Below are 12,531 nucleotides of genomic sequence, written 5' to 3'. Positions count from 1 at the left end.
TAATAATAATAATAATGTAATAGAAAGACAAACATGGTAATGATAAATGGAAAAAAAGGAGTGTATTGTCATATACCCATATACTTATGAGCATTTGTCAATTATCATAAATTCATTTTTTTTTTTAATTTTGTTTCAACTACCGGAATCTGTAATGAGCTCTCCAGGTCACAGAAAACTTTAACATACATGATTTCATTTTGCCTTATGATAACTGACTTAGGTATCTCCTTTTGCAGAACAAGAAGTCTCATTGAGTTATTCAGATGTGGGGGTGGGAGAGTTGGCTGTGGTTCTGCCTGAATTGAGGGAAAATGCCTGTGAGTCCGTGAGCATTCATTTCTAGAAGATGCCATCTCAAAATCTGGCCCAATTGAAAATGTCCATGTCATCATTGTTATGGAATGGCATGTATTATGTTATTAAAAAATAAATAAATAAATAATAATTTTTGCTAAAGAACTGTGTCAGTAGCCAGAAACACTAGACTACACTGAGTTCATTGAAGCACAGCAGTTTGGGCATGGCCTTTATTTTTTACTTCTTTCTTGTGTTTTAGATCCATCACTCGCGCCTACTACAGGAACTCAGTAGGTGGTCTTCTCTTATTTGACATCACCAACCGCAGGTCCTTCCAGAATGTCCATGAGTGGTTAGAAGAAACCAAAGTACACGTTCAGCCCTATCAAATTGTATTTGTTCTGGTAGGTCACAAGTGTGACCTGGATACACAGAGGCAAGTGACTCGCCACGAGGCAGAGAAACTGGCTGCTGCGTATGGCATGAAGTACATTGAAACATCGGCCCGTGATGCCATTAATGTGGAGAAAGCCTTCACAGACCTGACAAGAGACATATATGAGCTGGTTAAAAGGGGGGATATTACAATCCAGGAGGGCTGGGAAGGGGTGAAGAGTGGATTTGTACCAAATGTGGTTCACTCCTCAGAAGAGGTTGTCAAATCAGAGAGGAGATGTTTGTGCTAGTCAGCCTTTTTAATTTCCAAAACGTGCTCTCTCACCTGAACTTAAAAGTGATGGAAATGAATATGATCCTTGTGTGACTGAAGAGAACTCAACCTCCATTTTGGATACCAAGTGAGCCTCCTTCCCGAGGGGCACTCTCATAGGTTGTGGGCAGGTGGATGGGGGAGTGCTGTGACCGAGGGACTGAATTACTGACATGGGCCAGACACTGTTTTGTGGCTCATGCTGGGCAGTGGCTGCTCCATGTGCCATTTGTGGACCACATGTCAAGGGCTTGAGGTTTGGGGAGCCAGGCCTCCCCAAAATATACCCACAGACAAGACAACTATTTCTTGGTATTTCAGCTCCTTCATAGGTCGCAAACATAAAAGACATATGTAAGGGGGAAAAAGTACCACATTGGGAGCAATTAGCAAAACTAAGAGAAGACTGAGATCAACTTAATCAGTGAGAATATCCTACACGAAGTGTGTGTGCTGGGTTTGGTTAAAAAGTACCAATTAGCTTCTAATCAGCTCATCTGTCAAATGAGGGGCATGAACCAGCTATTTACTAAGACCCTTGCGAGGCCTGGTGTTCTAGTAAAAATGGTGTGACTATGAAAAGGGAAGCTATTTACACACTGTTATTATCACATTGGGGAAAATGTACACCCTTGTGATAGAATAACCAGCTATGTGAAAGAAATTGTCCCATGCGAAACATCCTGTAAGTAGAAGAGAGAAACAGTAACCCAAACGCCATACCCCCTTTTCCCTCTGACCATGCCTGGGGTTTCACTGCATTGGCGACTGCAATCTAGAAGTAAACAATGTGCCTGTCTCTTCAGATCATGGTAGCAACACAGGGTTTGCCGAGGCAAACACTTGTTCATCAAGCCTGTACTGAGTACCCGCTCAACAGGAGGCGCTATAACCCTTGCAAACACGTTACAGTCACTTGAATTACTTATTTGATGATCATAACAGGCCTGTGAGGTTTTCTTCCCCATTTTACAAAAGTAAACTAAGAGGCAGGAGACTCACTTGGCCAAGGTGAAGGACTGTGACTCCTAGTTCTTGTTTTACTGCATTATCCTGCCGTCATATGAATGAACTGTTATTAATTTGTTCACTTTGGAAGAGATATGACTGTAAATAAATGTTCTCTACATGTTAGGATATGTTTCCTTATTGATTACAACTCAACTATAATCTTGAGGGAACCTAGGGGTGAATCAAAGGTAAAGCCCATTCAGGTATTATTGACAAGAGGGCTTTAAACAAGTGAATAATTGCACAACTGAAAACACATTAGAACTGTGTGGGCTAGAAGTGTTCTTATCACTGAAACACAATGAGCATATTATTGAAAGGAACCAAACACAGCAATGGGAATATTCACCTCATAATGACCTTGGCCACCGGTTTGCCATATACCTACACTAGGTTCCTGTCTACCCTAGAGAGTCAGCTCTTAATTCTCAGGTGAACAGACAGACAACTGCATCAGAAAATTGGAATGGTTGGCTTAAGGTTCCATTATCTTCTTGAAGAGAGGTGATGCTTTAAATTATTTTTTGGATTGTAGCCAGTTCGGCTAGGCAAAAGCCATACTTTTCACAGTAAGAAAACGATTCTGATTAGAGTCAGGTGTCTCACAGTCGTTGTGATGGGAAAGCCTGAGAATGGCAAATTGCTTTGAGGTATAGTGTTAAACTTCAGTGTGAATGTGACTGAATTTGAAAGTTTGGGAATTTACTTCAGCCAGAATAAAGAAGCCACATAATGAAAATTGTGGAAACAAACCACCTTGGACCAACCTGCGGCATCAGCTACAAGTGAACCAATCATCATCTCTGCATTCGTTTAACATGACCAGGCTTGGGTGGAGTAATTAAGTTGACAGTTCTGTGATTGTAGAAGGCAAATAAAAGATGGTAAATTGGGTTAACACAAAGTTTATCAACTACTATACTTAATTATGTTTAAAAGATTCTGAAAGCAAGATTATCCAGTGGATAAATGAAAGTTAACTGGATTCTGTCAGTTCAAAAAACAAAAAAAAACTTCTCTACAGTTTTCTTAACTAAAATACATTAAATGTATACTTTTCCCATTCCTTGCATTTTTTAGGCAGGTTTAAAAATACTCAGCGTAGATCCAGCAGAGGTGGCTGAGCTTAATTGCTTAAACAAGTCCTAGAAACTTTAAAAATCATTTTTGTAGAATTCAGTGCTGTCGTCACTGCAATAAGTGGGTTTTAGAAAATAAGTGTGAAAAAAATCAGGTGTTAATACAATACTAAGGATAAAGCTTTAGAAGCTATTTTACTACATAGGTAAAGAAAAGATAAACTAACTTGTAACAAAGACCACAACTGCATGTTGGATTAGATTGTCTCATATTCCAGAATAAAATGTACTGTACACTTTTCTTCACTTTGTTGTGCACTGTAATGAAATGTGAAAAAAAATGTTTTCTTTAACTGTATGTGAATGAAAATATGCTTGTATTTAGTAAAATGGTTGATTATGTGACTGTGAGATTCCAAGTGTGTGTTGTAGCTATTTCCAGAATCTGTCAACTACAGTGTAGTAACCACTACCAAGGGTATCAATTAGAGATGACATATACTATGCACCAGTATTCACCAGTATATCAAAGTCACAGAGAGAATATGATTTTTTAAAATTGTATGATCATCATGTTGAAACTCACAACTACCTGGGAATCTCATGCCAGCCACTTTTAGAGAAGATGATTCTCTCAAGCCTAAATCTGAATCCTTGCAATTTTTAGTCAAGGATTTTAATTCTGAGGCCAGGTAGCTGATTGATTACAAACATAATCTTCCCTGGAAAGCCTTTTTTTTTTTTTTTCTCCAGGCTAACTTGCCTCGGCCTTTTAAAGTCCTACTATGGTATGCTTTTTGCGTTAGGATCACTTGCAGTGTGGGGTCCAGATTGGAACATAATAGTTTGGAACATTGCCTAGGATTTATGGTACATATTAAGGGAACGGTAAAAGGAGAAAAGATATCTGAGTCTGAGTCTGGGCATGAGTAGGCCGAGCTCTGCACAGCTTTATCACGTTCATAGTCATGAGTTAATGAGGGAGGATGGAAGGAAAGAAGGAAAGAGCAATGATGCAGCAGCATCTTAATATAGTTTATCACTCTATTCTCCTTAAAACACTCTCCCGAGCTTGATCATCTTAAATTATATTAATTCCCTTGGCAACCTCATTCAGTCCCATGGCTGTAAATACCACCTATAAGCCAATGAGCCTTAAATTTTATCTCCAACTTGTCTCTTTGGACTCCAGACCTTTATAATCAACTTCTCTACCTGACATTTCCATTTGAATGTCTATCAGACATTTGAAATTTAACATGTCCCAAACCAAGCTCCTAACCTTCTCCCCCAAATTTGTTCCTACCATAGCCTTCCCCAGCTCAGTAAGTAGCAACTTTGTCCTTCCATGTACTCTTGTGAAAAACCTTGGAGTCATCCTAGACTCCTCTCTTTCACAGTTCACATTTTATCTATCTGGAAGTTATGCTGGCTCTACGTTAAAAGTATAACCAGAATCTGACAGCTTTTCTCCATTTTCACTGCTAACACACTAGTCCTGGCCGCTATCATTTGTCGCCTGACTTATTGTGATGGCTGGTCTCCCTGCTTCTACTCTTGTCCCCCACAATCTATTCTCCGCACAACAGCCAGAGGGAGCTTGATAAAACAGTTATAAGCGATTATCTAATTCTCCGGTGGTTATCCATTTTACTCAGCTTAAAACCCAAAGTCCTTCCAATGACCTGCAGAAGAACCCTTATAAGTGAATTCCATCCCCACCTCATAATATCTGTAACCTCGTTTCTTACTGCTGTCCCCTTGATCATCCTACTACATGGGTTTCTTTCCCGTTCCTCAACCACACCAAGCACATTCACACCTCAGGGCCTTTGTATTTACTCTTCCCTCTATCTGGAATTTTCCCTCATCTCCATCAAGTTCTGGAACCAACAGCTTCCCAAATCTGCAAGCGGCTTCCTGATCCTAGAGAAGATGTGGCTGCAGAAGTTCTTCCTAACAGCTCAACGTAAGTTTAACTCTTTAGTCTTCCGTGGGGAAGCACAGAGTTTGGGGCATATGAAAAAGAGAAAGGAAATTTATAGGAGGGAATGGGAAACCTGGAGACTACAGTTTCATCGGGAGTAGACAATAGTATCACAATGCAATAGTGGGTTCGGAAAGATAAGAACTAAAATATGTCCATAGGACTTGAGGAAGCAGGAAGTCATGAGTGACCTTTGCCAGCACAGTGTTGGATAGAATGATTTCTTCCTACTACAAACCTCTCAGGAGTCAGTGTTGTCAGTCCTGTTAGAGGCCCAATTCTTTTCTCGCTTGCCATTCTCTCCTCTCCCTAGACAATCTTACATATAGTTATGATTTGTTACTGTCTTTGCATTGATGACTCCCAAATGAAGGACTCCAGCCCACTCTTCTGAGCATTATACTGATACAGCCAACTTGCCTACTAAGCACATGCACAAATTCCTCAAACTCAACATATCCAGCATGAAATCAACATCTATGAAAATGCGATCTTTCCACCCCAGTCTTTCTCACCTCTGTAAATAACACCACCATCCACCCCCTTGTTCAACACAAAAACTTAAGAGTTATCGTAAATTCCTCCCTTCCTCTCACCTCCCATAACAAATCCATCATCAAGCGCTGTCAGCTCTATCTTCACCATATATCTAAGTCTTGCTATTGCCTTTATCCAAACCACTATCAACTCTTTCGTAAACTACTTCAATATCTTCCTAACCGGTCTTCGTACTTCTACTCTTACTCCCATGATACATTCTCAAGAACCAGAATAATCTTTTAAAAACAGATATAAGATCAAGTCCGTCCCCAGCTTAAAACCCACCAATGGTTTCTCATCACATTTAGAACAAAATCTAAATACACCTTACATTTCTTAACATGACTACAAGGCCTTGCATAATCTGGTCTCTGGCTACTTCTCCAATTGTAAGTTCCATGAAAGTAATAATCATATTCATCTTGTTCACCAGTATTTCTGCAACCTGTAGCATAGATATATGCTTGAATAATCAATAAATATTTGAATGAATGGTTGTTTTCTTGCCGCAACTACTTTAATCCAGTGACTTTGACTGTTATTTTACTTCAGTAAAGTACACATCTGGCCTTATCCTGAAGCATTACCAAATTTTATACAGCCTCTAAAATTCTTCCTAAATTACAGTCTCTGGTTGTCTACTCTATCCCATGGACCTGTTTTAAACTTCTTTAGGACCTTAAGGCAATCAACCACTACCCATTGTCAGTCTATTAATGTACTCCTTGACTTTGTTCCCTCCCTCTTTCTCCTGGCTCTTGTGGTAAACTGCATTCAAGCCATCAGTTCCTAAAGAAAAAGATTTTTTAAAGTTTGGTCTATCTCCTTCTAGATTTTTTTTAACCTCTCAAAAGGTTGCTTAACATAAAGATTGGGAGTATAGATTTGGGAGTGCAACAAACACGGGTTCAAATTCTGACTCTACCAATTAATATATGTGGGATTCAATCTCCCATAGTCTCGGTTTACATATATATATTAAAATGGGTAATAGGAGAATTTAACTCACAGGTTTGTTGTGAGGACGAACTGAGTTAACCCATATAAAGCAGTTAGCCCTGGCCCTGGCCCTTGGTGAATGTCATACAATAAACATACTCAGAAAATGTTTAGGTATTGTAATATGTTTACACCTAAATGAATCTTTTTTTCATAAATGGTATTATGTAACACATATTGTGCTATTACCTTTTTCACATAAACTATATTTTCTGTAAATACATGAGGGCAGGAGCTGTCTATTTTGCTCATTATCGTATCTATGCACTCGATCAGTGCCTGGTACATATTTGTTGAATGTGATCAGGAGAGTTGACATACTGAAGACGACAAAGCAGACACAGAAGAAAGCTGTCTCCTTGATGATGTCATTGAACTACAGATTTAACTACCCTGGAGCCACTATATAGTAAGGCTCCTTACTACATGAAATAATAAATCTCTTTTTAGTTTATGCCATTTTTCCCACTTGTAGTTGAAAGTCTCCTAACTGATACAATAGCATTCTACTATGTGGTCATGCAATAAGTTGTTTAATCAATTCTCACCGGTAGACATTAGGTTATGTACAATTTTTTGCTATTAAAAAGCAACTCTTCAGTACATATATATCCTTGTGCATTTGACCAATTATGTCAAGTCAAAATCATAAAAGTAGAATTTATTAATCAAAGAATATACACATTTAAAATTTTGATATAATTAATCAGATTGCTCTCTACAGAGGTTTTACTGAATGCCCATGAATAGTGCATGCTAATGCCTATACTGAGTATTATTGTTCATCTTTTAACTCTTTGCAAATCTGAGAGGTGAATATATAAATACTTTAAAGTTTGCGTATCTTCAGTTATTGGTTTTCTGTTGCTTGCAGCTGAAAATAGTCCTAACTAATAAAAAGGTGGTGGCTTTTTTTCTTATTAATTAGTAAGATCTCCTTATATGTGGATATTAATTCTTTATCCATCACAGATAGTACAGTATTTTTTCATGTTTTCCTGACTTTTAACTTCATGTATGATGTTTGATAATACAGAAGTCTTGAATAGTTAATAACAAATAATGTATTATTATTAAATAATTTAATAACTAAATATAATGATATTACAAATAATAATTACATATTATTATTTGATAATTATTTAGTATGTTGTCTACAAGAAACTGGAAACAGTTGTCTCAGAATTGGGGAACTGGGTGGCTGGGGAACAAGATGTGAAGAAAACTTAATTTCTATTGGATAACTTTTTGTACCTTGTTATTATTTTATTTATATAGCCTGTTGTCTTAATGTTTTTGTAGCAATAGTGTTAGTTTGAGATAGGCTTTCTCTACCTGAATACTAAAAAAAAGTTCCCTACGATGTCCTGTAATTCAGGGGTCCCCAACATTGCTGTCCCCAACAGGGCCACACAGCAGGAGGTGAGTGGCAGATGAGCTAGAGAAGTTTCGTGTGTATTTGCAGCCGCTCCCCAGCACCAGCATCACTGCCTCAGCTCCACCTCAGATCATCAGGCGTTAGATTCTCATAGGAGCACCGGTGCCAGAAAGCTTGAGGACCACTGCTGTAATGGATTTAGGGTTCCCTTAGGAACTGACAAAAATAAGATGTAGAGGTAAGGATAAGAGCTATTCTTCCCAAATGGCTAGCAATTTACCCCATAGTATCCATAGAATACTCTATTCTTTGTTCGATGATTTTAAATTTGACTCTTTTCAAATATTGTCATATACACGTGGGTCTGTTTTTGGAATCCCATTTTATAGTTCATTAATCAGTCTTTCTTTTCCTGCCCTAATACTACATTATTTTAGTTAAGGTAATTCCATAGTATGTTTTTATTATCTTTTTCCCCTTCAAAGTTTTCTTTGGTACTTTCATGCATTATATTAGAACTTTAGAATAAACATGTCAATTTCTTTATCCATCCATCCATTTGAAAAAGCCAGGCACGGAAAGAAAATAACTGCATGATCTCACTTATACGTGGAATCTAAAAAACTTATATATATATATATATATATATAGAAGCAGAGGGTAGAACAGGTGGGGAGGTGGGAGAAATGGGAAGGTGTTGGTCAAAGATTATAAAGTTGCAGTTATGCATAATGACCGGGTTCTGGAAATCTAGCCTACAGAATTACTATAATTACTAATAGTGTATTGAACACTGGAAATTTGGTAAATGACTAGATTTTAGGTGCTCTCACCACACTCACAAAAAAATGGTAACTGTCAGGAGATGGATATGTTAATTACCTTGACTGTGTATACACACACACATATATACACATATATATAAATCATGTGATAGTTCATTTGTAAATTTTAGCTATTCTGTTTATCCCTATTTTATAATATGTATATATCATAAATATGACATTTATTTTTTATTTGAATGAATTTTCTCATTACATGTTCTGATCGGTCACTGCTAGTGTATAGGAAATCTGTGGATTTGTGTATGTTTACATCTTTTAACCAGACACCTTACTAAACTCCCTTATTACTTCGAAAAGTTTTTCTATTGATGTCTTCTGTTTTCTAGGTAGACATTATAGTCTACAAATAATATTTTCTCTCTTCCTTTCTAATATTTATACTTCATTTCTTTTCATCTTTTTACATTTGCTAGAACCTGGCGTAAAATGATGAATAACAGCAATGGTGGGTGTCTTTGTCTTGTTGCTGCTATTATATGTCTCTAGCATTTTAACCTTAAATTATCTTTATTAGGTTATTAAACTTTCACTGCTTTACTCTTTTACTAAGAGCTCTTTTAAAGAATGTATGTTGAGTTTTTCAAATGTCTTTCTTGAACCCAGTGAGATAATCAAATGGTTTCCTTCCCCTAAGCTATTAATATAATTGTATCAGTAAATCTGTTTATGTTTAACCATATTTCTTTACATTCTTAGAATAAACTCTTGTTCATGGCATATTTTTAAAACACTGCTTGATTTAATTTACTGATATTTTATTAGTTTCTTTGCATTTATATTCATGTTTGAGATTGGTTCATAACAGTTATTTCAAAAACTATTCCACAGGGATTAAGAGGAATGGGGGTGGGAATGTTGACGGTCAAATAAATTTGGAAAATTACAGATTAAGCAAAGCAGATAGTATTCTGTAGGATTAAACTATCATATTTTGGGGCTCTCCAATGAGAGGTAATTTTAGATGGTATCTCCTCCATTTATAGGACAAAATAACTCGTATTTTCTGAAGCATTTTAAAGGACTACTGTTCAGCGAGAAACACATTGGAAAAGGTTGATCTTTTGTGCTTTCTATCAGGTTGTGGCATCGTAGTTATTCTGGCTTCAAGAAATCATAAAATAATTGGGAATTTGTCTTATTTTTTATAGCTTAGAATAGTTTAAACAACATGGGATAAAATTTACTCATAAAAGCTATTGGGTCCAGCATTTCTTTTTCTTTTCCCTTCCGCCCTCCTTTTTTTCTTTCCTTCCTTCCTTCCTTCCTCTTCTCCTCTTCCTCCCCTATCTCTCTCTTTTTCCAGAAAAGGGTGTAGATCCTTACAATCCTTTCAATTTATTTCATGGTTATGGTTTGATTCAGTTTTAAACCATAAGACAAACTTTTTTTGTGCACATATATTTATTGCCTTTCTCTGGAATAGTGTATGTAGGCTTGGCCATGTGACTGTCAATGTCCTAGCTAGAGGCTTCCCCATCAGCCTGGATTCCAGAATGAAGAGAATATGGAGTAGAGCCACCTCAACATGCAGTGGACATGCGGCCATCGGATTGGGAGTGACTACCACAGAATCACATAGTCTATCTAGATTAACGCATACATCCTTGTGAGAAAATCTTGGTAATTTATATTTTCCTTAAAAGTTATCCATTCCGTCTAGATTTTCAAAAGCATTGGCATAGTTTTACTTAGTATAATTTTAAAATCTCTATATTAGTGGATAGAAATCTCTCATTTGTAATGTTATGTGTTTATTTTTTCCTTTTTATTATTTAGAGTTGTTAGAGTCATCTATTTTTATCAGTATTTTCAAAGAACCGGTTCTTGGTTTTCTCCATTTTACTTTTTCTGTACCCTAATTTATTAATTTTCATGTTATCTACAGAAATTTATACTTTGTTATTTTTCATGTGAGTGAATATTCCTCTGGTTCATATGCCAAGTAATTTTTAATTGTACCCTGAACACTTTGAATATTACGAGACTCTGGGTTTTATTTAAATTATATGGAGAATGTTGATATTTTTGTTTTAGCTCACAATTTGTCTGGGTTCAGGTCACAAGTTCTAACTTGGCCTCTGTGGGCTGTTGTTCTGATGCCAGTTCAGTTTTCAAAGCATTTGCTGAGTGGATCAGATCTTTCCTGAGTTTGTGCACCACCCAGTGGCCAGCAGGAAGACTGGGCAGTGGTCTATCCTTTTGTTCAGTTCTAGAAGTCTTCAGTATGCTGATTAGGAACACATAATCTATCAGGTCGCTTTCCAGAGCTCCTCCCTCTCCATGTATCTTACCCCAGTACCTTCCAGCTCTCTGGGGCTTCCCCTCTCTGTGCTCCAGCCAGAAAGCCCAACCAAGCTGGGACACTATTAAAGGTAAAAGGGGGCACTAAAAATAATAGGTGTTAAGTGCTTTACAACAGGTATGAATCAGGGCTGTCCACGGAAATCATGGCATACAATTAGAGTTAACTCCTAAGGGATAAATAAAGCAAAGAAGAGGGATAAGACTATGCCTTTTATTTTGAGGGGGTTAGTAGTTGTAAATGTACAGATGGTAGCCATAAGAAGCTTATTTATGACATTATATTTGAGTGGAAACCTGGAAGAGTTGAGGAGTGAACCATGTAGCCACCTGTAGATTCTTGGGGAAGCACTTTCCAGAAAAAAAGAGAACAGCAAATGGAAAAGGACTGAGGGAGGAGCATACCATATTAATTCCAGGAACAGCAAAGAGGCAGGTGTGCTAGAGCAGAATGCACGGGGTGGGGGGAATGGTAGGGGGTAAATGGAGTGAAAGAGTAGAAGCTGTCTCATGTAAATGAATTTAGAGAGGGATTGGGGAAACCAGATTGGGCACGACTTTATAGACCATTTAAAGGACTCTGGCTTTACTCTGAGTGAGATGGGAGGCACTGGGAAGTTTTGAGCAAAAGAGACACTTGGTCTGACTTACATGGTACCAGAACCCCTCTCCTCAGTCCAGAATGGACTGAAGAGGGTCAAGGGTAGAAGTGGGGAGCCCAGTCAGGAGGCTGTTCCAGTGACCCAGGTGAGAGATGTTGGTGACTTGGACCTGAGTGGTAGCTGAGGAGGTGGTGAGAGACAGTCAAATTTTGGATAGATGACGAAGTCAGAGTAAGGATTTCCTGATAGAGGCATATGAATATGAAATCAGAACATGTTATGTCACAGTGTGGGTAGACCTGGGTGGGGAGGAGAAGGGAAGGAGGAATTAAGTTTACAACACGCAAGTTTGTGATATGTATTGAGCTTTGCAGATGAAAATGTCAACTAAGAAATTGGATATGAGAGCCTGAAATTCTGAGGTCTAAAGGTCCAAGTTGGACATAAAAATCTGGGCATCATCAGTGCAGAAATGGTATTTTCCAACATGAGATTGAATGAGCTCCTCAAATACATGGAAAAGGGGTCTAAGGAGTAAACACCAGAACTTAGAGGTCAAGATGATAAAGGAAGCAGCAAATGAAACTGAGAAGCAAGTAGGGAGGTGGGAAGAAAACCAGGCATGTACAATAAATCAAGTAAGATGAGGGCGAAGACCGATCCCCGGACTTAGCAATGTTCAGGTCTAGAGACCTTGACACAGCAGTTTCTGTGGAAGACAGCACAGAAAACCCAGTTTGGAGAGAACAGGAGGGGAAAATAAAGATCCCGAGTCCAGAC

General features: G+C 37.9%; 1 protein-coding gene across 1 annotated transcript; it reads left to right on the top strand.

The window, feature by feature from the left end:
* Nucleotides 1-314: 314 nt before the first annotated feature.
* On the top strand, nt 315-986 carry LOC105302543 (ras-related protein Rab-39B-like). The gene is made up of 2 exons (XM_011375607.1): nt 315-328; nt 560-986. The coding sequence occupies exons 1-2, from the start codon at nt 315-317 to the stop codon at nt 984-986; spliced, it is 441 nt and encodes a 146-aa protein (XP_011373909.1).
* The last annotated feature ends 11,545 nt before the right edge of the window (nt 987-12,531 follow it).

The sequence above is a fragment of the Pteropus vampyrus genome, unplaced genomic scaffold, assembly GCF_000151845.1.
Source record: "Pteropus vampyrus isolate Shadow unplaced genomic scaffold, Pvam_2.0 Scaffold275, whole genome shotgun sequence".
NCBI classification, from domain to species: domain Eukaryota; kingdom Metazoa; phylum Chordata; class Mammalia; order Chiroptera; family Pteropodidae; genus Pteropus; species Pteropus vampyrus.
Note: the sequence above shows the minus strand (reverse complement) of the source record. Positions and strands in the feature narration are given on the sequence as shown.